The 27572-nt window shown below is 37.5% G+C and overlaps 1 protein-coding gene across 2 annotated transcripts; it reads right to left on the bottom strand.

The window, feature by feature from the left end:
* Positions 1–218: 218 nt before the first annotated feature.
* Positions 219–27572, bottom strand: ARMH1 (armadillo like helical domain containing 1). Of its 2 annotated transcripts, XM_081325740.1 has the most exons (12): positions 27428–27572; positions 18199–18420; positions 17758–17826; positions 16460–16626; positions 13961–14157; positions 10243–10327; positions 7122–7244; positions 6186–6258; positions 4570–4699; positions 3639–3716; positions 1545–1659; positions 219–1063 (listed from the first exon to the last, which is right to left on the bottom strand). In XM_081325740.1, the coding sequence occupies exons 2-12, from the start codon at positions 18402–18404 to the stop codon at positions 993–995; spliced, it is 1314 nt and encodes a 437-aa protein (XP_081181866.1). In that variant the 5' UTR covers positions 18405–18420; positions 27428–27572; the 3' UTR covers positions 219–992. The 2 variants fall into 2 exon arrangements, with proteins under 2 accessions (XP_081181866.1, XP_081181867.1); XM_081325741.1 differs by lacking the exon at positions 10243–10327 and having other exon boundaries at positions 13961–14176; positions 16592–16626.

The following is a 27572-nucleotide window of genomic DNA, read 5'->3' as shown; positions in this document are numbered from 1 at the left end:
ATATAAATTTCTGGAAATGAATAGCCCTGAGTATGTGCAGTTACACCTAAAATCAAAGGTTTTAAGATAGAAACCTTTATTAAACAACATTTTTATTTTCTAAAAACCTTGTTTGCTACTGAATAATAAATAAATAATTATATATTTAATAATGAATGCTATTAGAAAAGATGAGTCATGTTTTCAATTATTTTCAGACCAAATAAATGATCGTTATGAATTTATTTGAGGAAAAACTACTTTCAGAGTAGAGTGCTCTATTCCAGTTGTTGAGTTGTAACTACGGTACTACAGTCTCCTTCCAGCTGGAATAATGAAAATTGTAATTCAAAACATTTAATCTGTTGTGCTTTAAGGTTGGTCTTTTAGCAAACACATGTACGCATAATTGGAAATATGTTCTCAATCATACAGGCTATAAGAGAATGTAGCAGAAAGTGTGTATTCATGTAAGTAAGCAAATAAATTAGTTTAAAGGTAAGTATAACTTTGAAGTGCAGATTAAATGCAACAATTCAATGCAATTTTATTTAACACCGATTTTCCTTTTCCTCTTTTAGAGACTAGGTTAGTTGTACAAGGAGCTGTTTCACATTAATATATAATTCATAATGATATGAATCAGGGTAGGACTATGACATTGGCCAAAAATTATCCAATGGTAAGAGCCAATTTTGTTCCTTACATTTTCCAGAGCTTTATGCCTTCCAGTGGTATTGAACCACTGTTGTGAGATTATGGGAACTATAGTTTAGTACAATCTGTACCGCAACAGATGAGAAAACTAGGCAAGTAACTATCTAGTCAAAGAAAATAGGAATCACCTGTCCCAATGTCTCAACTACCACATAGTTTGCACTGCAGTTACATAGTCCTCCATCCTTTCTTCATAGGGATGCATGAAAAGATTTTGAAAAAGGTACTTTGTGCAAAGGGTGCAGAAAAATGGAGAAAAGATTAAAATCAACAATAAACCTAATGCTTGAATGAAATTAAGCAAGTGGCGCAGAAAGTACTTCACTGTCTTCAGACTGCCATTCCTCTTCAGGGCTCGATTCTCTCTCTAGGTTGGTGAGAAAAACAATTTCAATCCAAGAAAAACAATTTAGTCTTGAATCTATTACTGAAGCATTGGACTAATTTTAAGTATGTATGTATATGCATACTTAATGTACACACATGAACACCTTTCAGCTTAAATCACAGTTTGTGCTGCAAAAATTAATCAAATGACTATGGACCAGTTTATTTTGCAATAAAGTTAGAACACAGCGATTCGACCAAATCATTTTAGGTTGTTAGCTGGTATTTCCTTCCATAGATTTTATATACACAAACACACATACACAAAAGCATATATAAAAATACCGCTTTTTATGTTTTTATTGCTTGACTAATTTAAACAGTTTCTGAATTTAGCTGTATGTGTTAAATGCTTTTTTGATTCTGTACCAAAGGAGAATTTACAATTCTGTAAATTGTATATACAATTCTGTATATAGGTTTCTTATTGTAGATTTTGCCCATGACTGCAAAAAGCATACCTGTTAAAAGCGTTTTTCCTTTAGCCAAACAATCTGCTGGAATATTGACTATATTGGTAGCCAGTATATCAGCCTGTACAGCATCCATATTCAAGTACAAATTTGCAGCATCTTGCTGCAGAAAGAAAAATGTTCATAATTTTAATTTGAGAACATGGAGATCGCAAATGACTCTTTGCCTGTCTCAAAACCATTCAAGCTAAATTCTCTTTACACATCTTCCTAATTCGAATCCCATGATGATTGCTTATAGCACAAATTGCTGAAAACAAAGGGCAAGTTCATACAAGTGCATCAATCGATTTCACTTTGATGCATGGGCAAGCATATGAAACATTTTCAATGGAAAGTTAACATAGGTCTTACTGTAATTATGCTGCAGTTTAATTAGACATGAACATGCATATGTGAATCAGATTAATGTCCTGGTCCTTAAGTTGGGGTTTTGATGGCCCCAGTCTTTTGATCACATTGGATATGCCAACTGTGACTAATGAAGTAGGAAAAAAAATCTGTTTTTCATGTGCTCACTCAGTCACTTGTCACCTTTCAATTATATTCCACACACTGAGGAATGAAGTAATATAAATTGCTTAGCCAATTCATTACTAGCCTTTGTTTTAAGTCCAATTAAATTTATGGTTGCTGGGAACTACAATTTCCTAAAATCTGAGGGGCAAAAGATTTCCACACTTGGTCTTGGCAATAGCAGATTTCAGTAATCTTCTCTAGATAATTAATTTGCCCTTTGATCTCAGTCTAAGGCAGGCTGTGTGTTCTATTCATGCATAATTGGTAGTAACCCAGAAGATCTTGTCTCTGGGTTCTGAACATTTCTATGGGGAGTTTTGTTTGGAAATGATTATAAAATGATAAGACTTACTTAATATGGCACAATTATGCATAGGCATTATGGTCTATAGGTTTACAGATGTGTCCTTTTTCCTTTTAAGCAGTCAGTTCCCTTTGAAAGTGCTATTAATACAAATAAAGACCAGGCCATTATGGGTCTAATTTGATCTCCATTATTGAATTATTATGAAATGGAGAAGATTCTAAAGACTTTTGAAAGGGAAAATATACCAGGTAAACAAATTCAATTATAATACAGTGTGTACCAAAATTGCAAAACATAACCTCTGCTAATAGGGTTAACGAAGCTGTATGGCAAGAATTCTGTGAACAAGAGAAAAATCAGTCATGAGCAAGCCAGAATTGCAAAATTGACGAAAGAATATTGGAGCAGGGACATGTCAGAAAATAATGACATTACAAACAAATGGACAATAAAGTCATATAGTCAGGAGATCTGTCTAAGGCAAACAACAGAAACCACTATATTTCTGCCTGTCTCTGTCCCAGTGTTTTAAGCTTCTTCCACCCAATTCTGGTCAATGGACTTTTGGCCATTCTTTTCCTAGCCTTAAGTCTGAACTACCCGTGTTGTGTTTATCCAGTAGCCATGGCTAAGCAGCACTGGTTTATGCCTTGCCAGGTTCTTCCCTTTCTTTAAATCTAGGAACCACTACTGCTGTGGGGCAATCATGCAAAACAAAATCGAAATTGAACAGATTTAGGGACTATTTAAAAATACCTAGCAGGGAGAGGAGAATAATGTTTACATTTAGTCTCGTTGGAAAGTTGGGAATAGAAAGTTTGGAAAAAATCATTTTGTTGTTTTAACGATATGTCCTTTTTAATACTGTCAGTTAAATTTCTCTAAATGTATACCCCTCTACATTGTACACTTTAAATATTACTATGTTTGTTAATGGTACAAATATTTTAAAAAAATATTAAGCTATTTTCACTATACCAATATAAACAACAAAAACATTTTCAGAAAAATTGGTGTAATTAATTTAAAGTTATATATAATACCTGGATTTTATTAAATGCTGATATTCTGACTTTTTTGTGGTATTTATTTAGTCTGTTCTCCCTTAGTGAGATACAGTACTCAGCAGCTATTGAAATATGTTTTAAAAATACATTTTGATTTTAATCCTTAATCTTGCCCTTAAAATATAAAACATGCTTAAAATGGAGAATCCATCAGGCAAGCACAACATATACAGGACAATATATACATACCATGAATAGCTCGAACAATTTTTCTCCCATGGCCCTCCGTACGTAGTTCTCAATCACTATAAATATCTGTACAAAATACTACAAGGAAACATCAGTCCAGCTATAAGAAAAAGCATCACAATTTTGCAAGCATTTGAAACATTTACAAAGTGTTTTCCAAAGCACCTCCCTGCCTGAAGTGATAAAATAGCTGCATCTTCTGGAAAGTTAACTGGTTTTCTGCATCACTGTGTATGTCCTCTGGCAACCCTTTTTGCTTAGGTAGGCAGGCAGTGGCAGCATTTGAAACACTAGCAACTACTCCAAGGAAAGAATGCTTTTAAAAACCCCTCTTTTTGTGACCCTGTAATCCCTTACTTTGGGGAAGAGTTGGGGTCACTGGATGGAGCTGAGCATGTGCTAGAACTAGATGGATGTCCTTCCTGACACCATGCAGTGTTTGCAGCAGCTATTTTTTCTTTGTGCCCTAGCAGAAAAACATCTGCCACTATCTAGGATTGAACTCTCAACTTTCTGAGTGGGTTGAGAGTTCAATCCTAGGTAGTAACAGATGCTTCTCTGCTAAGATGCTTCACTTGTACTAAATCACTGCGTGACAAAACGCTATGTAGGAATTCTTAGGCAGGTTTAGTTGGTATTTTGTTTTTATCTTCCTGTGTTTGTGCTAGAGTGGAGAGGGAGATGAGGGAAGCTTTACTCACTATTGGTAGCAGTTTTAAAATAAAAACTCTATAGGAATATCATTCTGCCAGCTTTACTTAAATATGGAAGCAATTCCCTTTTCTATACCAACATGTTCCTTCCCTGTACTTCGGCCATCCTGAGTTCAACTACCATAATCCCAACCTTATATGCAAACTCTTAATTTCAGTTACAGAAATGACAGGAATAAACTACATCTACTTGCCCCCTAGTTCCAAATGGTACTTGCCTCTAATGTGATGCTAGCTTGTCTCTGACAGTTGGTGTGGTCTTTGTTGCCCATGGCACACATAAGGCCATGTACCACATTCAAGAAGATCAGCTCCTCAGCCACTTCCCTAGACTCCTGGGCCAGAATTCTAGGAGGGGAATAATGATTAGTTTAGAACTAAAATACTAACCCAGACTGGTTTGGTACGGTCTGAATGCATGGCTGGTGTTTCAGTTCAACACTGAAGTAGTTGTTATGAAGTAATAGTTCAAGCACTGCAGGCTACACGTGGCCTACCCCAGCACTCGTTTTTGCTGTGCTCAAAACAAGTGGGACTGAAATGTTTTTTTTTCTCTTTCTTTTTGAATGGGTGATTAAAGAGCAAAGGGCTGCTTATGGTTTTTTTCAAAATCTATTTTGTCCTTTAAATCCACACAAATCTCAAAGAATACTGAATAAATAAATACACCAGATTTTCTCTGGCACTATTCCATTTGTTTTTTCCCCTGTAACAACAGTAGCAACAAAAATAACAATACTGTAACCAGTTGGAATAACAACAGCAACAACAGCATAGTTTAAATGCCATTGCATCCTTTTCTGATGAAGTAAAAAGCTGGAGTTGGGCCTGATTTTGCTATATCTGTAAAAGTAATACAATTATTTTTAAAAGAAAAAAGAAAAACTGCTCCCCCCACTTGGGAATGCAGCATTCAGGATACTGGGCAAAGAGTGATAAGGCCCTTGAGCCGACATACATTGTGTACTCTACTATGAAACATGTAATACATTGCATAATTTAAATAATTTAATAACATCTAAATCACTTATTTAAATAACCACTTTGCATTTCAAAGATGACAATCTAAACAATTAAACATGCCTTCTTTAGGATACCAATAAAGCTCCAAACTAAATACTCAGTAATACTGTCTCTGTACAATAATACTGTAATAATACATAGTTGGTATCACTGTCCTTCAATGACTGCTTGCATGATATTCATCACTGTCCTTATTGTGATGTAAATCAGATGTCAATATGGACATTAAGATCAGAATACCAACAGAGCTTCAGACAAAATAATAAGTACTCAGTTATACTGTCCGCATTCAATAAAACTGTCCATATACAATAATATTCCAATTACTCTGATATTTGTAAACAACTACTGACCTTTCATTATTAATTTGGACTGGTATAATTTCTTTAAAAATACATCCTAAAAATACATCCTGATTAGTTCAATTATTTAATTATCCCCTCCTTCAGAATTACCTGTTTCTCTCCTCCATAACAATAGCTTATAAATGAAAAGGTGCAAAGATTTAAATATATCCATCCCATCAAATAGTATTTGCTTCTTCTCCCTTTCCTTTGTAATTGTGATAAAAGTCTTAATTATAAAGTATTATAGGAATAATAGTCTTCTCTATTATACCAAGCAGGAATACATATAAGATGTTTGTCAAAACAACTTTTTTTTAAAAAAAAAAGAAGTATCTGAAGGGTGCCTGTATCATACTTGTTCTGTTTTGCCCTTGGACCTGGTGGTTCCTTGTACCTCTTCTGCTGCACGGAGCAGTTATTTTAAATGTTTAGAGAGCTAGTTCCAGTAACTAAAAATTTCTTACCCAATGGTTTTGGCTGCTGCAGCTTGCTGTACATATGCTGGCAAGGATTCCATCAGGCGCAAAGAGCCGGCTTCTGAACAGATGATATAATATAGAAATCAAATACAGTATCTCATAGCTTTCTCAAAGTTTTGTTTTTGATTTGAGTTGGAGCTAGGTAGAACATTCTTAATCAGATTTCCCAAGAAAAGCATTTGCAAATTCTCCAGCTTTCAAGCAGCAGCAGTATTTGACTTGGATAGCTATTTTTCATTTCAGTAGTAAAGACAGGGATTTTGATTTTTTGACTTTTCAGCAATGTTGATGTATGTTTTCCTTTGAAAAACACAGTCCTGTCCTCCCATTCTCAACATATGCAGCTACAATCAATGGTGAAGTTTTATAATGGGATTTACCGCCTCAGAACCCAGGCTTACTTTCTGAAAATTTGGAAACTGAGATGGAATTAGGTAGATAATATATATTTCATGTTGCTTCCTCTGACAGCAAAATTTTCCCCTCTACTCATGCACTTATAAATACAATTGTATTATTGCAAATACAGTTATATTTGCAGGTACTCCTCGACTTGCGACTACAATCGAGCCCCAAATTTATGTTGCTGAGAAATTTGTAAGTTAAATTTGCCCCATTTTACGACCTTTCTTGCCACAGTTGTTAAGTGAATCTGGCTTCCCCATTGATTTTGCTTGTCAGAAGGTTGCAAAAGCTGATCACATGACTCTGGGACACTGCAACCATCATAAATATGAGACAATTGTGAAGCATCTGAATTTTGATCATGGGGCTGATGCAGTGGTCGTAAGTCACTTTTTCAGTGCTGTTATAACTTTGAATGGTCACTAAATGAACTGTTGTAAGTTGAAGACCACCTGTATTAAAGTAGGAACCATCTTCCTTACGGACAAACCCAAACACCACTGTTCAACATATTACCTTCCAGGATTCTTGCTTGCATCTTGGCTGTCTCCTGCCTTGATGGCTTTAGTAACGTAACCAAGCCTTTTAGCAGAGCTGGTCGCACATCATAAGTCATAAGGTCCTTGATCAGTTGAATAGCTACAAGAAGGAAGATATCAAAATTCCTATTTTGCCACAAGCTAGTTTTAATTAGATAGTATCTCTTATACAATACATCCTCGGTTTTTTCCGTAGACTCTGGGGGATGGAACAAAACCCATTATATCATTTAGCTCTGATTCTCTATGGTCTGATTTCATTAAAATGGCTCTGCCATTAGAGACACTGACATATATGAAATATGCACGGGAACATTAGACATTATAATGGCCTATAATGATGGAGGAATTACAGAATACTAAAGACACTCTCTATTTGAATTCAATTCTTGGCAACTACTTCCATGTAATTTTCATATCAGTCTTACCAACTTGGATTGCTACTTTTCCCAGTGTGCCTTTTTTTAAACTTTAATATTTTAGCTCATAACTGAGGAGGTAATTTTCCATTCAAGTACTATCTAGGGTGGACTTTGTCCAGCTTGCAAGATCAGTCAAGAATGATTATGTACTTTGGATGTCATGTCATTAAGTTGCAAATCTGTTTTCAGGGGGGAAAAATAGAGCAACCAAATGATCAATACAAAGGTATTCCCCAAAACAGCATAATCAGCCCTTGTCAAAATCAGCCATTACTCATGTCCTGGGTAAAACAATTAAGATGCAATTTATCTTTAGATTTTCTATCTTATCCCTTAAAGAGAACTAAGTCCTTTTAAAACAAATCCATTAAAATTTATAGATCATTTTTGTTTTGTTTAATGGAAGTGTCTATTAAAAATGAAAGTTATATGCAGTCTAAAATTGATCTTAATAGGAAGATCATTATGACATAATCATTCAGCCGTGAATTCTCAGCCAATAATTGCACAGGCCCTTACAGTGTGTTTTGTGTTCTAACCTCTTTTTATTGGAGAAATCAGCAAAATATAAATAATTGTCTTTTTAAAAAATAGACTTAAGGGGGAAAGTCTAAAATAATACTATCAAGCTGCATAGCTAGGTTAATACAATCCCTTTCATTTTGAAATATGAAGCAAAACAGTGGGTGAAAATTGAAAGTGAGCGCCTGTTACTCGTCCCAGCTTCTGCCAACCTAGCAGTTCGAAAGCACATAAAAATGCAAGTAGACAAATAGGGACCACTATGGTGGGAAGGTAACAGCGTTCCGTGTGCCTTTGGCATCTAGTCATGCCGGCCACATGACCACGGAGACGTCCTCGGACAAACGCTGGCTCTTCGGCTTTGAAACGGAGATGAGCACCGCCCCCTAGAGTCGGAAACGACTAGCACGCATGTGCGGGGGAACCTTTACCTTTACCTTTATTTATAGTAAAATAAATAATGAATTTATATGTTATTATCCCAGACAGGGTTGTATTCTAACCCCAGTATTTTTTTAATTTCTAGGTCAATGATTTATCATTATTTTATTATTTTATTTTATTTTATTTTATTTTATTTTATTTTATTTTATTTTATTTTATTTTATTTTATTTTATTTTATTTTATTTATTATTTTATTTTATTTTATTTTATTGATAAGGTTGCAAGACTAATCAATAAACTATTACTACTACATTATCCAGATCCAGAGGAAGAGTATACAATACTCATACAGGAGGGATACCTCAGCTTTTATGATCAATATAGGCTAGAACTAATGGAAAATGTGGAAAGATAAGGGAATATACATAAGAGATTTTTATAAACAAGAGGTAACTTCAGTAACTTCAATTAAGATATGAAATACTGGGGTTCTTACGGATTCAAATAAAGTCATACTTACACTATGTAGTTACAAGAAAATAACCGTAATTTACAACTGCCCATTAACAAATTTTGAGAAATTGATACTAAATTACTCTTCTCAATCTAAAGAAATGATCTCCAAAATGTATATGTAATTATAGGAAACAGATATAGGAAATTCTTTCCTAAAGTTGAAAGAGTTTTGAGAAATTAACATCTGGATAACGAATGGCAAGTGCTGCAGAACTCTGGGAAATTTCTGACAGCTTCTATGTAGGAATTATATTGGAAGATTTTCCACTGATAGCCTTTAACCACTGTAAGAGTTGCATAATATAATTATATCATAATTATGCAACAAAATGTTGGAGGGTTACAGTCTTCCAGCGCTGGTAGATATATGAAAAACTGTCAGACTTTTGGAATAAGATAATTGCTAAATAACTAAACAAAGTTTCACCAAAATTATGTTTATTGCCTATATATCATGGAGAAAACTTGGACTTACACTATAAGAATACATTTAGCATAAATTAACTTAAATTGTAAATCACTCAGCACTGGAAATATTTAGATAATTTATCAACTGAGAAATGTCATAGCAAAATTTGGTCCATGGCTCTACTGAAAAAAGTATTGGATGTTCTCATAAACTGAAGATACAGATATTTTCTTATTTCTATAGGATCCAGAGGGATTATATTTGTTTTATAAAAGATTCTAAGCCTTACTCTGTCACTGCACTGGATATGTGGAAATAATATGATCTGTAAAATGCTAGATAATTTTGATAACGAACTTGTAGAATGTTATCAAAACTTTAAGAAGTTTATTTAAATAATTAAAATTTAAAAGCAATGATTAGTAACATAAAAACATTTACTTTCGTATGAAGACAGTCATTTTGCTTATTTCCTATTAGTCTCAAGAGATCTCTTGGCTTTGTTGCCATCTATTCAGTAAAACTAAACTAACATAATTTATGCACACATGGTTTGACTCCCTTGGCAACAAGATTAACTATTATGATGGGCAGTATAGGCAACATATCTGAAATGACTCAGGTAAGGAAAATGTTATGGTTATTTATATAATATTTCATGTTGGGTGTAACATTTGCTTAACATACAACCTTAGTTTTCAAGTCAGTTCCCCTCCCACCACCCCTGCTTTAGAAATGTTAGTTTTACTCACTCCTTCATTTAAACTCTAATTTTCAGTTTCCAGTAAATGTATTTCCTTAATATAACCATTGAAGAGAGGGGGGAAAAAACAGTTTTACGTACCTTCATATTGCACCTCGAAATTCAGAGAGCGAAGCACACTCAGCACAGAATCAACAATGCTCGGATGTGCTTTTCCCACAATTGACTGGCAAATTAAAAAAGAAATAAGGGAGTATTATTTCCTGAACTGGATTCTGTAAAATAATAAGTTCATCTTAGAATGCTTCAGTTCAAAATTTTAATTTTATTTATTTTTCGCATTTTTGAACCGCCCATATACTTCAGAGAGACTGCATGTGCCCAATTAAATTGGAGAATACATGTCAGAAATATGTAGTAAATATTTAGATTTAGCATGTTCCAGTAGACACTACATTGACCGACACAGCTGAATTCCTTTTAGCAACAGATTACCTATTTGCCCTTGGACAATTCTGAACTTGCTTTTAGTTTTAATTCTATTTATTAATTTTATTTATTTATCTATTTCATTTCTCATTTGTGACTCTGGATAGCATAAAGAATGCCAAAACGTAACATAATACCAAAAAGCAAAAAACAAAACAACCATGCAAACAACACAAAAGGTTAAAACAATACAATTAAAACCATGTAATATAATCACCAGATTACACAAGGTAAAATGCAAGGGAGAGACAAAACAGTAATGTTATCATATATATATTTAGTTTCAATCATCTATATTTTAATGCTGATTTTTTTATTTTAAAGGTCTGCTTTTATATATGTATTCTTTTTTACCGCTTATTGTATATCACTATGTGCCATTTTTCATGAAATGGAAGTTATATAAATTTGATTAATAAATACATAATAAATATTCAAATCATATGTAAATGTATAATGTCAAATGGGTGCCACTCACTGAAGTTATCTTTGCAGGTATATATATATATAACATTAAAAGCATGCATATAAAGTACTTTAAAAATTAGGTACATTAAAGAAATATGCCTGAGAAATAAATACCTCTGGCAAAGAAATATTTAAGTAGTTATTAAAGCAGAGCATAAATTTCAGGAATTATGCACAATTGGCCTGGTTTGAAAATATTTCACATGTCAAATAGAACAATAAAGTCAAATTTTCCCAGATATGGAGTATCCTCATAATGCTGCAAGTTGCCAGAAGGCAGTTACATTCTATCTTTATTAAAGTTATGCAATTCTTCAGATGAAAAATAGTAGCTGGCTGAAGACTGTACAGTGGTTATTATTTGAGTAGTTATTTGAACCCATGATTTCTTAAAATTAGTTTTACTAATGTGAAAGGCAAAGCTTGGCTGAGGAGCTAACAACTTCCTGGCATTAGTTCTGTTAATTATCATGTTTTTGCTGAATAAGATATTGAAATAGCGTTTAGCCAAAGGATTTTATTGTCATCTCTGTTTCAAATAATATAATTATTTCTTACTAGCAAATCACATTAGACAATCCCTGTTCTACAAATCAAGCATGTATTGCTGTGACAAGTCAGTGGCCCTAATTATTATTAGACAAGATCTGTTTCAGATATGAAAACCATTTCCATTCAATTTGAGTTTCAGAGGGGGAGATATATTCAGGTGGTACAGCATAAATAAATAGTTGCACAAAGACTTAGTAAAGTAAAGGTAAAGGTTCCCCCGCACATGCGTGCTAGTCGTTCCCGACTCTAGGGGCCGGTGCTCATCTCCGTTTCAAAGCCGAAGAGCCAGCGCTTGTCCGAGGATGTCTCCATGGTCATGTGGCCGGCATGACTAGACGCCAAAGGCGCACGGAGTGCTGTTACCTTCCCACCGTAGTGGTCCCTATTTTTCTACTTGCATTTTTACGTGCTTTCGAACTGCTAGGTTGGCAGAAGCTGGGACAAGTAACAGGCGCTCACTCTGCTATGCGGCACTCGGGATTCGACCCGCCAAACTGCCGACCTTCTGATCAACAAGCTCAGCGTCCTAACCCACTGAGCCACCGCGTCTCTTCACAAAGACTTAAAGATGGACATTTATTATAGCAGCCTCTCAGACCCACTTTATTGGAAGCATACATTATTTCCCCAAGTTGATAGGTAAGTTGACAGTTTGCATTTCTGTATTACAGTATATTTTCTTTCTTAGATTAGCCCCCATCCCTTCCACGATTCCCCTTCCATAATTACCAATTTGATGACTTTTTAGGCAGCAGAGGAAACAAATTCTGTTTTACTGAAATTTATGCACAATACATTTGTGGCTAGAAAATGCAGATGTGGAAACAGCATCGTATTGGTCCAGCCTGCGCACAGGTGCTGGGGACTAGAGCTCCGGGGGAGCACCTATCTCCTCAATTGCTGGGGGCCATGCGGCTGGTCTGACTAAAAAAAATAAAAAATTGGAGAGAGGAGGAGCAAAGGAGAGGAGAGAAAAGGTCTGCGCAAAACAGAGTGGCTGGAGAGAAAGGCTGGAAAGTGAAGTGAGTTTGCAAAGCAGTTGCCAGGTCCTGGTTGAAAAGGGAGAAGAAAGATCTATGGCTGACTTCCCTGGAAGAAGGGAGCAGAGAGAAGATACCAACACCCAAGACTCAATACAGAATGGAGGGGATTATCATCGCAGGTGAAGCCCTGGTCTCTGCAGAATAACTGGGAGAAGACTCTGATTAGAGGTTGTTCCCCTAATACAGGGGTAGGCAAGTCCATGAGTCATAAAAGAGCCGAGGTTGCCTGTTGTTGTTGTTAGCTGCGAAGTCGTGTCCGACCCATCGCGACCCTATGGACAACGTTCCTCCAGGCCTTCCTGTCCTCTACCATCTTCTGGAGTCCATTTAAGCTCACGCCTACTGCTTCAGTGACTCCATCCAGCCACCTCATTCTCTGTCGTCCCCTTCTTCTATTGCCCTCAATCTTTCCCAGCATTAGGCTCTTCTCCAGTGAGTCCTTCCTTCTCATCAGGTGGCCAAAGTACAGTATTTTAAGTTTTAGCTTCAGGATCTGGCCTTCTAAAGTGCAGTCAGGGTTGATCTCCTCTAGGACTGACCGGTTTGATCGCCTTGCAGTCCAAGGGACTCACAGGAGTCTTCTCCAGCACCACAGTTCAAAGGCCTCAATTCTTTGGCGCTCAGCCTTTCTTATGGTCCAACTTTCACTGCCATACATTGCAACTGGGAAGAGAAGACCATAGCCTTGACTATACGCACTTTTGTTGATAGGGTGATGTCTCTGCTTTTTAGTGTGCTGCCTAGATTTGCCATGGTTTTCCTCCCGAGGAGCAAGCGTCTTTTAATTTCTTGGCTACAGTCCCCATCTGCAGTGATCTTGGAGCCCAGGAAAATAAAATCTGTCACTACCTCCATTTCTTCCCCATCTATTTGCCAGGAATTGAGAGGGCGGGATGCCATGATCTTGGTTTTCTTAATGTTAAGTTTCAACCCAACTTTTGCACTCGAGGTTGCCTACCCCCGCCGTAATAGAAAAGCAGTAGGTGTTCAGCTGAGCAGAGCCAGGAGAAAAGTGAACTGTGCTGAGCGTATTACAGTGAATCCAGCCAGTTCCATTTTTTCTCATTTCCTCTTGATAAACCCAGAAATGAGGGAGGGAGATAAGTAAAACAGGGACAAAGCAGGAGAGCTTGCAGGGGATAATTTTTGGAGCGCAAGATTTAGGAGCAAGCCTAAGATCCCATTACATTGTATATGCCTGTTATAAATAGCTGCTTTAAACAGCCTTAATGTAAATTCTATTCAATCCATAAAACTGAGGTTGCAACACTTCATACTTTATCCCGCTTCTCATTGATTTTGCTGACCTGTATTATCCGGAGTGTTTGTAGCGACAGCTGTTGGGCTTTGGGAGAAGTGCACTTTAAAAGAGCAATCAGCCCTTTGTACACCTGGTTTTGGTATTTCGGGTTGCCGTGTCCTAAAGTATCCAGAAGAATCTGCACTTGCTCTTGTGTCGCTTCTGACTTGGAAGTGGCCAAAAATTGAGCAATTGATCGCACACCTGTGTAGGAAAAAGCTTTCTGAACAAATAGGTTAAGAGAAATCTGCCAGTAATGAGTTCCTTTGAACTCATCAGCAATATTAATTAACCAATAAAAACATGAACCAACATCACACCGGAAGTGGTGCCATAGAAAATCCCGCCAAATGTGAAGATGCCAAAGGAGTACTGCTAGTGCCTGAAGCGTGGTTCAACCATCAATTCAGAAGTCTACTGTGAAACATTACAGACATCCATAACAAGCATTGGGGCATGCTGACCTCCGGTGTGGTGTTGGTTCATGATAATGCTCACCCACACACTGCTAGATGCACCCAAGAACTTTTGAAGCAGTTCCGTTGGGATGTTTTTCATCAGCTCCCCCATAGCCCAGATTTTGAGCCAAGCAACTACTACTAAGGAATTTCAAACCTTTTAAGACGTTATGACAACTACCTCAATTTGAATGGTGATTATGTTGAAAAGTAACGTAATATTGCAGTTTTCTAATGTGTATAATAAAAGTTCTGTATCTGCGATTGTCTGTCATTGATAACCAAACGGAGGTGTATTTCCGAATTGCCCTCATATGCATGGTGTTTTGGAAGCAAGGAACCGTTCATTGGAACATTTGGCTTTTTAAGTAGGCCAGTTTCTGAAATTGTGCTAGCTGAAGCCTACAATCCTTATGCAAAGTTAATCCAACTACCGTATATACATGAGTATAAGCCGAATTTTTCAGCCCACTTTTTGGGCTGAAAAATTCCACTTCGGCTTATACTCCAGTCAACAAAAAAACTTACCGAGGACTTGTGCGCGGCCGAGGCTTTGGTGCTTCCGGGATCGCGCGCACCTCTCCCAAGCCACCGCCGTCCGGAGACCTGCCGAAGTTTGGGGAGGTTTGGGGAGGTGCGTGCGCACCTCCCCAAACCTCCCCAAACTTCAGCAGGTCTCCGGACGGCGGCGGCTTGGGAGAGGTGCGCGCGATCCTGGAAGCACCGAAGCCTCGGCCGCGTGCAAGTCCTCGGTAAGCTCCGGGCGGTCACTTGCTTCGCGTCTCCTGAGGGAAGGGGGGGCGACTGGAGCGGGCGTGTTTCCTCGCCTGCTGGGCGCCGCGATTTGCCCGGGGAACGCGCGGGCCCCGAATGGCAGCGTGGAGCGAGGAAGCGGACAGCCAGGGCTTCCCCGAGAGCCGCGGCCACACAGGGTATTCCTGTGTATTCAGGCTTGCAAAATGGCGGATCGAGCCTCTGCTGGCGGCAGAGGCTTGCAGAGCGCGGATCCAGCCTCCGCCGGCGGCGGAGGCTTGCAGAACGGCGGATCGGCTTATACTCGAGTCAATAACTTTTTCCAGTTTTTGGGGGTGGAATTGGGGGTCTCGGCTTATACTCGAGTCGGCTTATACTCAAGTATATACGGTAATTTGCTTGGGATTACATCTCAGTTGCACAAACTCTTGTGTGTTTGTTTTATAAAAAACTAAATGTTCCTTAGAAGTCCTTATGGAGTCCTTATGGTTAGATGCCAAATGTTGCTAAATTACATCTTCCAGCATCCTCATAATTGGTTGTACTGGCTAGGACTGTGGGAATTTGTGATTCAGCATCTGGTCTCCACATGCTATATATCCATATTTTAGAGAAAAGAATCAACTGAGTGGGTGATATATAGAGTTATAGTAAAGATAAACCTGCTGTAGATATAGCTACATAGATACTGCATATAGATCTAGAGATATATGATAATGGAATTAACTTTTCACTTTCTAGTAGCTGGAATACTGTAAGGGAATTTCAGAAAGTTAGCAATTTGCAGCAATTTCAAAGCGGAATTATGCTTCAATTTACTCTATGCATGGCTCTAACACAGAGGTCCCCAACCTTTTGGTCACCAGGGACCCATTCCATGGAGAGATGTTTTTCCGCAGAGAAGAGGGGGCGTGGTTTTGTGTGCTGCCTGCATCCCGCAGATCGGGCTTTGCTTGTTTGTGTGGACCAGTTGCTGGCATGCCACGGCCCGGTACTGGTCCATGGCCCGGGGGTTGGGGACCCCTGCTCTAACATACTGCAATAAAGAAAAAAAAGGCCATAATACCCTGTTGAAGGGAAATAAACTTATGAAGACCAAAGACTTCCATTATTTTAAAATTAATGTAAATTGGATCACTGAAATGATTCATCATTCTGCTGAATTACAGAAGGGAAGCAATTCTTTTCTTTCAATGACGTTCAGAGACAGGAAAGATGTGGGAAATAATGTAAGAAAATAATTATCCTGATACCTCCAAACTGCTTATCTTAAACAGATGTTGAAATAAGCGTACCATAGCTTTCACAGATAAGCTCTTTGAATTTCCTGCCAGATTTTGCCACTAACTGAAGAAGTTTTACAGACTCCATTTTGTCTTCCTCTTTCAGTTGCTTCAGCCCAAGTATTTCCAATAGGGTGAGGATACCACCAATTTCCAGAAATTCAAGAAGGTACCGTTGGCTGCAAAAATTTGAAGAACAAAAAGCTTTATGGCAATTCTGTTTGTGTGTGTGAGTGTGAAGTAGAATACTATTTAACATTACTTCATGTTTGTTGATGCCTTCTCAGTAAACTGTCATCACCCTCAATGTTTCTCTTTTTCTTTTTTGTGATGACATACAAATTAGCAATACTTTTATCACAGAAAATTAGACCTTGCAATTTCTGTTTAACATGTAGCAATCTGCATCCCATCCAGACAAACTGAAGGGGATAGTGGTTCAGATTTCATCAAAATGCTTTCTGGAATTGCTTCTATCCTTGGTATGCAGCTATGTTGCATGATTTCAAGTGTGATAACATCTGCAAACGTATTATAAAGGATTATATAACATTTCTCCAATTTGGTATAAGCTACTATTCAAGCAGTGTATCCTTGATGCTACCAAAGAATATTTAAAACAGTATTGCTAAGCACATTGTGCTTTAGATTGTAAGCCGCCCTGAGTCTTCGGAGAAGGGCGGGATATAAATGGGATTAAAAAAAACAAAAAAAACAAAAAACACACACACATTTTATTTTCAAGAACTTGTAAATACGTAAATGTGCAGAAAACAGATTCATCAAACAAGAAAATACAGAAGCATAACCAACAGAACTTCCTATATAGATGGTCCTTGACTTACAACCATTCATTTGGTGACCATTTGAAGTTACAACAGCAGTGAAAAAAGTGACTTATGACACTGATGACCGTTGCAGCAGCTCCATGATCAAGTGATCAAAATTTGGATGCCTGGCAACTGGCATGTATTCATGATGGTTGCAGTGTCCCAGAGTCATATGACCACCTTCTGCATTCTTCTGATAAGCAAAGTCAATGAGGAAGCCTGATTCACTTGACTATGTTACTAACAACTGCACTGATTCACTAACAATTCTGGCAAGAAAGGCATTAAATGGGGTAAAACTCAGTTTGCAACTGTCTTGTTTAGCAACATAAATTTTGGGCTCAATTATGGCCATAAGTCAAGAACTACCTGTACATTCTTTGATAATACAAGGATAATATAAACAACATTCCTTCTTTCAACAACATAGAAGGCTAACAATTGTAAGGTTCCTCCGACTCCTGAAAATCATTTACTCACCCGCTTGCAGCTGAAAGAAAGATGCCAATTGATCGTAACTGTTGTTCCAGGCATGTTCCGTACATATAGCTATCATGTCTTAGTTAAGGCTTTTATTTTATTATATTCTGCTGAATAAACCTTAGCTGAATTTATTTATTTTTTCCCCTATCCTTTTTTGCCTATTTTAAAGCCATTTACAAAAATCCTGTGTCTGGGCTTATATTTCTGCTATAATAAATGTGCTAGCTTTAAGAAACTATCAAACAAGGCGGGTTTATTTTGCCATGAAAGAATAAAAATTGTGAATACCCTTTCAGAATTTGTTTCTGTATCTGAGACTACAAATGTCAAAACTGCGCTTTTGGGGGTAGTTACAATATGTAGCCCATCCTGGCAACGTCGACATTGTTTCCTAGTATTTCCTTGCTCTACCTAACCATCAATTCTCCAAAGGGATACGTCAGCCGGAGCCAGGCAGTTATACGAGCCAGAAACAAACTGCCTCCCTGAGAGAATTCTATCTCAAGTTCTGGACCAGTCTTGCCTTGGTTAGCAAGTATGAAATTTTCAAGAATACGTTTTCGAGTAACTTTGCCAGCACTATCCCATTCTTGTAGGAAAGTTATTAATCTACTGATTGCTGCTTGCTCCTTTACAGAAGTCATGTCTGGTATGGTTTTTCTAGTGAGAAGATGAAAAAGAGAGATTCTTTATTAGATTAATATTTGCAATCTTCAGACAGTCTGTCTAGTTTGATGATTTAGACGAAAGGTCCTTTCTACGTTTGATTATATACAGCTTGGCAAAATAACTACACACTTCCATATTTTTCGAAGAACTTGCTCACACATTTTTATATTTGACAGCTTTATTCCAAATATGCAAACCCATTCTACTGCAGCAAAAACATTTCTTTGAATCTATTTTCCCAGGCTTTTTAGTTAAGATAGTTCTTAGCCATTTTCTTAGGTGTTTCCAAAATCATGCCACTGAAGCATGTGCGTATACACACATCAACACAAAAAATATAATAAAACTAGTATGTATCAATCAAAGAGAGAACTGCAACTTTAATTATATTGAACCCTAAATACCGTAGACATTTTTATAAAGTGAGTACAGAAAGATCCAATTCAAACAAATAATAAATCGTGAAAGGTTATTTTATAAAGTGATGCCAGTGCAGGTAATGTAAGTAATGAATCTGTAATCAAATTTGATTTGTATACTTACCTTTTATGGTTTAGTGTAAACTGGGGTACTATAAGCTCATTCAACAAATGGATGGAATAAAAAACTAGCACAATATTATGTATGGTGTAATAAAAGATTGTATGGTCAATTTACCCATATGAGTTCAACTGAAAAGCTTCATGAAACAAGATTATAACTTTACTGGGTAACCCGTTAAAGTCATTTTCCTTCATCTCTGATAACATCTGCCAATAAGAAAATTATTCTTATGTGAGTTTAAATATTGGCAAGCTTGTAGAAAAACTAATTTTCTTTTTTGATAAGTAAAACAAAGATCACATTAAGATCCAAATTAGCTAACTTTCTCAGATTAGCTTTCCCAATCTGCCCACTGATTAATACTTAATTGATGAATACCTTAATTGTAGCCAATATATTATCTCAATTTTGATATTTTCTTAAATGGTCTCAAAAATCGAACAAATTATTTGGGAGGATCCTTGGGTTCAGGATTTTAAATCAGAACAAAAACTACCATATTGTTCTTTCTGATATTTAACAGAATTATTTCAAGACCAGAATCCAAGCCAACTTTCAATTGCATAGTTTTAGATTCACCAGCTAATAGCTTGATTCAAGAAGTTGGCAGATTTGGTGAAGTGGTTCAGAATGGTTAATTAAAATAGATCTGAAACAAACTCTCTACACAACCATCTTGGAAGTAATATCATTATTTCTCTATTACTTTCCTTTGCCAAGGTTATTCACAACTCTGGTTCCTTCATGCTTTCATCTTATATCTTAATATTTTCATAAATTTGCAGCATTTTTTTCAATTCCATTCAAAATATAGTTTTCATACCTTCCAGCTTGATAATAAATGCATATTTAATAAGAACACTGAACCATGTATTTATGTTCTACACATGGTACAAAAACTCACTTTTGATTCTTTACACAAGAATGTTGGTGTTAACAATTAGAAAAAGACTACAATTAGGGCAACATTAAACTTATGTAAATAATTTATCACATCTTCAAAACCAAATCAGTCCTGACAAAAGCACATAAATCCATTACACAATTAGCAAACTGATCCATAGGAGCTTTTGTCTATGGCAGAGTATCTGTATGGGAAAAAAAGGTCAGAATAAATCAGTTTTCTCAAAGAGTTATGGCTGAAAATTTATTAGCCATAACTAATATTAGTGCTGACAAGAGAGCAAAATATAAAATGCATATCTCAATCATTTCATTTACAGAAAATTTCTGAACTGTTATTTATAACTAATATTTGCATTTGAAAAAAAGATACTACTTTTATTGAGCCATCCATATTTAATTTATAGCTCATTGTGGTATATCTACTGCATATCCTCAATGTTACTAAGAACTTTAATACCTAAGACAAGCCCACGTTCATACAATGGGATTTCCCTTTTTTCTTGTAACCAAAGAGTTCTGCCACTGTTTAAAATAGAGAATAAAGTTATTCAACATATTTAATATATAAACCATTCTAGCCAAAAGCAACTGTGTGCAATGATCCTTTAAGAAAATGAGTAATATCATCCATTATGAAGACATTTATGTTTGAACTCCATTATGGAAAATACACAGAGTACAGCAACAGACCTATGAAGAGAGAAAGGATACAGGGAGTCCCTTTCAACTATTCATTTAGCGACTGTGATTTATGACAGGTCCTTGAACTTAAAACAGTCATAGCATCCCCACTGTCATATAAACATAATTCAGGTGATTGGCAGCTGGCATGAATTTAAGATGGTTGCAGTGTCCCAGGATCACATGATTGCCATTGGCGACGTTACCAGTTGGCTTTCAACTGGCAAAGTCAGTGGGAGAAGCAGGATTCACAAAAAAAAGTTTGTAAAATCAGGTGTGATTCACTTAATAGCCACTTTGATTAGCAATGGAAATTCTGGTTCCATTTGTGGTTGTAAGTCCAGGATTGCCTGTATTCCCACTTTAGACAGAATGGGAACTGTGGACCACTATTTATGTATGGATTTTAGAAGTAACTGAGAGATCAAGGCAGGAGTACAATCTGCATGTTGTATAACTTTTGAATAGCATGTCTTTTTCTCAGTTCATGAAAACTACATGTGGGTATGTTTTTCTTTTACACACTAGAAGCTGAAGATCAGATTCAGTTATTCAGTCAATAACACATATTAATAGGACACATGCCAACTCTCTTTCTTCAATGACATTCAAATAATTTAAGAAGTAAAATGAACATATCAAATAAATGAATTTAAAACAAAACAAAGTTGAATATATAGTAACTTATCTTGTTGAGTGCATAAGATTCTGTTGGTGAAACCTGAGGTTGCAAATCAACATTTATGGACAAACAATCAGCTGATTAAAAAAAAACTATGCATAGAATCTATCCTAAAGAAATCCATTCCAAACTGAAATAAATATATCAGTATGACTTGAGGCATCTCTGAAAAAAGTGCCAATTTAAGACTCTATTATTATTGATACAATTAATACCACACAATACATAATATGTAGTTAGAGTTCAACTTCCATTCTTACATTAAAGGAATTGGAAAGGGGAATTTAATTCCTTTCTATCTTGCAACTTTCATAGTCCCTTATGTCTGCCTTCAGACAGTTAGTGAAGGAGCGGTTTGGAGGGGCAATTGAATCACTTGATAATGATAGAAAAGAAATAACAGTAAATAAAGTCCCTTTGCACAAGACAGATTTCTCCTGATGCTGTACTGATATTGTGAATAAGTAACCAAATGGTGAGAAATAGTATATTCTGAACAAAATGAGCAAGTAATCATAAATTCAGTATGACAATTTTAGCTTCAAGCCAGCTTCAAGCCAACAGGTTAAATTGGTTAATTATTACATATGTATCAGCCAGCTAGAATTTCTAAATGCTAGGGTGCGTATTCTTGTTACTAGATTTGGTTCTTTTAATGACATCCAACTAACTGAAAAATATATTATTCATCTTAATGCTTAACAGTCATAATTTGAGAACCTTAGGAAATAGAAACCAGCAATTCTATTAATTTTAATTAGGCTGTCTTCCCAGAAACAGCTCTAGCAAATTTAATAAAATGTTACCCTATTTCTTAAATCCCTCCATTAACTACATTTTCTAATTTAGCTAGCAAGAAATGAGATATGGAGATTATATAAAGAGTAAGATAGCAGTGCTGTAGGCTATTTTCTTATACAATTCTCTTTTCATACCACATTTACTATTTATTTTTAGATAAATAGCATTTCGGAACTACCCTTCTACATATTTCCGGACTCTAACCTGAATTTATTAGATCCCTTTTTCAAACTTTACTGTATAATTCTCCAAATATTATTATGAATAATGCCTATAATATATTGATTCCTGGAGGCTGCCTATTTATGCCATTTGGCAATTAACATACACATTGCTTTTTGTATTCAGCTGAAACCTGGTACATATTTTGTCTTAAGTATTACGTTGGCTAAAAGAATCAAGGAAGACATCCTCTTTCCATTAATTAGACTTGAAAATTGGAGGTATTATATAACTCTTGAAGGCAAAAAGCTCCAAAAACATCACCTTCAGTTGGTGATCAGTGTCCTTTTGTTTGTCATCTTCTCTTGATTATTAATTTTTGGCAACCATGCCAAATGATTCATCTGTGTACGATAGTATTCAAAATCCAGAGCTGTTTAGCACATTGTATTAATTGATCTATCCATACTATATTTATTCATGTTTGGCTTCCTGTTTTGTCCAAATAAACACTTTTGCTAGGCATTTAAATGGTTTAATGGAATCTAACAAAAAGAAGAAGAAAAACAAGAAATCCAAGAAGTGGTTTGGTTGCACAAACATCTCTGATAAACTGAAAGACAAAAAGGATAAGTACAAAAAATGGAAAGAGGGACACATAACTAAGGTAGAATACCAACAAATAGCCCGAACTTGCAAAGATGAAATCAGGAAAGCTAAGGCTAAGAATGAAGTAAGACTTGCAACAAATGTCAAAAATAATAATAAAAAAAGTTTGTTTCAACATATAAAAAAAAGTCAAGGAAACAATCAGATCACTAATGGAAGAAGATGGCAAGAAAGTAATGTGCAGTAGAAAGAAAGTACAGCTGCTTAAGTCATTTTTGCATTGGTCTTCACATAAAAAGAAAATATAGCCCAACATACCAAAAACCTAACCATAAAAGACAGACTAGGAATGCAAGTTAAAATTAGCAAGAAAATGGTAAGAGAACACCTGTCTGCTCTAGATAAGATAAAACCACCTGGACCTGACAGATTACCGTACATCCCAGAGCTCTGAAGGAGCTAGCAGACATGATCTCAGAACCATGGAACCGTTTCTTTCAAAGATCCTGGAGCACCAGGGAACTACCAGAGACTGGAAAAGAGCTGATGTGGTTCCCATCTTCAAAAAAAGGGGGAAAAAACCAGATCCAGGAAAACAGACTAATCAGTCTGACATCTGGGAAGATCCTGGAAAAGATAATCAAGCAACAGATCTGCGAATAACTAAAAGCAAGCAAAGTTATAACCAAAAGCCAACATGGGTTTGTCAAAAACAGATCATGCCAGACAAATCTTATTGCATTCTTTGACAAAGTGACTAAATTAGTGGACAAGGGAAGTGCTGTGGATATAGAACACTTGGATTTCAGTAAAGCATTTGATAAGGTAGACCACAATCAATTTCTTGGTAAGCTAGAAAAATGTGGGACAGACAAAATCACCACCAGATGGATTTGTAACTGGCTGACCAACTGCACTCAACGTGTAATCCTTAATGGAACTGTATCTACATGGAGAGAATTAACCTAGGTTGCATTAATAGAAGGGTAAAATCAAGATCATGTGAAATATTAGTACCACTTTATAAAGCCTTAGTAAGACCACACCTGAAATACTGTATCCAGTTTTGGACACCACATTGTAAAGAGACGTTGACATTTTGGAAATAGTACAGAGATAAGCAACAAAGATGATTAGTGTCCTGGAGGCTAAAACATAAGAACAACAGTTGCAGGAGTTTGGCATGGCTAGTCTAGTGAAAAGAAGTGTTCCAATATTTAAGGGCTGCCACAAAGAAGAGGGGGTCAACCTATTTTCTAATCTAAAGCACCAGAAGGCAAGACAAGAAGCAACTAAGTAGAAATTTCCTAACAGTGAGAACAATCCACCAGTGGTACAGCTTGCATTCAGAAATTGTGAGTGCTTCATCATTGGAGGCTTTTAAGAAGAGACTAGACAGCCACTTGTCTGAAATGGTATAGGGTTTCCTGCTAAGCAGGGGGTTGGACTAGAAGACCTTCAAGGCCCCTTCCAATTCTATTATTCTGGATAAAATTCATCTCATTTTAATGTTCTGTAGGAAACAGTAGCTATTCCAAGCATATACATTTGTTTTAGTTACGTATAATGTATAATATGAAACAAACATTTCTGGGTTTCAGCTTTTTAAACTTAGAATATGCAACAGCCTTAAATACTTTTGGCAGCCACACATTTCCTTTAATGCAATTTATTCTTTGAAAATTAATTAGCCGCTTCTGGTCTTATTTGTTCAAGTCAATTTGAGGCTTGACAATGCAAAAACATTTTAGATAATTGAGCCCAGAAGGCAAGGATTACAGCACAATACATCCTTAGAAATAGCTGAGTACTGCCAACAAAAAAGAGCAATTTAGATTTAACTTTACTAATTTGTATACTAGAATGCTCATTGAGAGCAAAAACTAGAAGCTTCACTTGTTACTAGAAAACAAACAACTTGTGACTTCATAGATACATTCAAGTATTTTCCTGGAAACAATATATAAAGTACTTCACTGCTGCCTTCTGCCCGATTTTATTTATTTATTTATTGACTTCTGAGTGTACTTGCATCTCTGAAATTTCCTGAAAATTCTTTCTGCATGTCAAATCAAGAGCAGCCCTTTTAGCCTCTTGAGATAAAGCTGTCTTGGTGCTACCGGTATTTATCATTTAGCTGGTTTTCTTGTATGTAAGAAAAAAACAAACCAATATCCATAGGCAGGTTTTTGCTAAACCTTGAGCTAAAAACTGACCCCAGCTGTCCCAACAGTAAGCCCCTTCTTGCCTTCAGGTCTGTGATGAGAATTATTCTACCATGCAGTTGTTAGTCACAGTACTCCTGGTGTGTGTGTGTGTGTGTGTGTGTTCGCACCCCCCCCTGTGTGTGTACATACATGTGTGCGCACAGTAGAAGTGTAAAAATAAAACCTGGTTTTCAAGGGACAAAGACTTGCAAAGTTTATTCTACTTTGCTCTTCTTCCTCTGTTTCTTTCTCAGAGATCAGCTGTGAAGTGCAAAGTATAACTGTAGTTTAAAACTTTCATTGCTTAAGAGCTGCCTTAAAGAGCCCCCAAAGCTCCCTCAGACTTCAGGCTATTGAAGTATCCGGTGCTCTCTAGCCCTCCCTCCTTTTCAGTTCTCTGCTTAGGAGAATCCCTATTTTCAATTATCATCTCACTTGTCCCAAAGGTGCTTCTTCTGGAGGCAACTGGACTTTCTTGGTGTTTTTTTTTTGAAGACCCTTCACTTCTCATCCAAGAAGCTTCTTCAACTCTGACTGGATGGTGGGGGAATGGAGGGATTTATACTCCTTGCAGACAGCTAGGCATTTGTATTCTTTTAGAGAGTCTTTGAAGCCATTTGGAGGTTTACCTGTGTCCTCAGGGTCACCTGAGCACTGCAGATGTGTGTGGAGCCTTCTTGGCTGCGGGATGTTTTCTGCCCTGTGTCCCTTCCCTGTCGGAAGACAGGCGCAGGCTGCCTGCATCTCAAACTGAAGTGCAAATGGTTCCTGCAGTACGCAATGTTTTCTGGAAATCCGTTCATCCTCTTGCACCATCCAAACGCCCAGCTGTCTGCAAGGAATAGAAATCCTTCCATTCCCCCTGTCAGAGCTGAAGAAGCTTTTTGGGTGAGAAGCGAAACGTCTTCAAAGACATACAAGAAAGTCCAACTGCCTTTGTCCAACTGCCTTTGATGTCCCGTTGCCTGGAGGCAGTCCAGGTCTGGATGGGGAGAAACAGGCTTCCTCTCAATCCTGCCAAGACTGAGTGGCTTTGCGTACCGGCATCTCGGGCTAACCAAACTATTCCACCTTTAATGATGGGGGGTGAGGTGTTACCCCCCGTTGATAAGGCTCGCAACTTAGGCGTCCTCCTGGACTCACGGCTCAATTTTGAAGATCATATACGAACCGTGACCAGGGGAGCTTTTGCCCAGGTTCGCCTGGTCCGCCAGTTGCGACCCTACCTGGACCGAGATGCCCTACGCACAGTCACTCATGCGCTCGTAACCTCCCGTTTAGACTACTGCAACGCTCTCTACATGGGGCTGCCCTTGAGGACCATTCGGAGACTACAACTGGTGCAGAATGCGGCCGCGCGAGTTGTGATGGGGGTTTCCCGATACTCCCATGTAACACCTTTACTCCGTGAGTTGCATTGGCTTCCGGTTGCCCTCCGGGTGAGATTCAAAGTGCTGGTGATGACCTATAAAGCCCTAAATGGCTTGGGTCCGGGATATTTGAGGGAACACCTGCTGCCGGCATCAAGTTCCCTTCGTCCAGTGCGCTCGCAGAGGGAGGGTCTTCTCAGGGTGCCGCCGGTAAAAGATTGCCGGCGGATAACACCCAGGGAGAGGGCCTTTTCTGTGGGTGCGCCTGCCCTCTGGAACCAGCTGCCCGTGGAGCTCAGGACTGCCCCTGACCTACGCTCATTCCGCCGGGACCTGAAGACTTGGCTCTTTGAGCTCTCTGACCCAAGCTGAGAATTTTAACTGGGGTTTTATTTTCAGGGATAATTTAATCTTTGAATTCTCTTTTAACTTTGCATTTTATATTGATGTGATTTTAAAATGCCCTGTATATTATATTATATTAACTTTGTATTTTATATTGATGTGATTTTAAAATGCCCTGTAAACCGCCCTGAGTCCTTCAGGAAAGGGCGGTATATAAATCTAATAAAATCTAAATCTAAATCTCCTGAAAAAAGCACCTTTGGGACAACCGTGACCTGGGTGACCGAGAACCTCCACAGATACCAACCTCGCTTCGCTTTTCCCCATATTAAGGGCCAGGTAAACTACAGTTTTACTTTGCACTTCACTGCTGATCTCTGAGAAAGAAACAGAGGAAGAAGAGCAAAGTAGAATAAACTTTGCAAGTCTTTGTCCCTTGAAAACCAGGTTTTATTTTTACACTTCTACTGTGCGCACACATGTATGTACACACACAGGGGGGGGGGTGCAAACACACACACACCAGGAGTACTGTGACTAACAACTGCATGGTGGAATAAGAAGGCTACTGCTAAGCTTGTAAGCCGCCCTGAGTCTTCGGAGAAGGGCGGGATATAAATGGAATTAAAATAGATAAATAAATAAATCACGTCCCCGGCGCGTATGAACTGCTTTGAGCCTCCGCTCCGCACCTTTCGGTCGGGATGCCCTTCGGCCCAGCCGACAGCTTAAGCCGCCAACCACGCTTCTCTTCCTGCAGGGCCGCAGGGTGCCTCGGTTGCTAGGGCCGCTAAGTTGCTAAGGAGAGGGCCATAGAATTGTCGCGCGCGCTCGGCC

This window comes from Vipera berus (assembly GCF_964194415.1).
Source record: "Vipera berus genome assembly, chromosome: 3".
Lineage (NCBI taxonomy): Eukaryota > Metazoa > Chordata > Lepidosauria > Squamata > Viperidae > Vipera > Vipera berus.
This window is presented reverse-complemented; position numbering and strand designations above follow the sequence as displayed.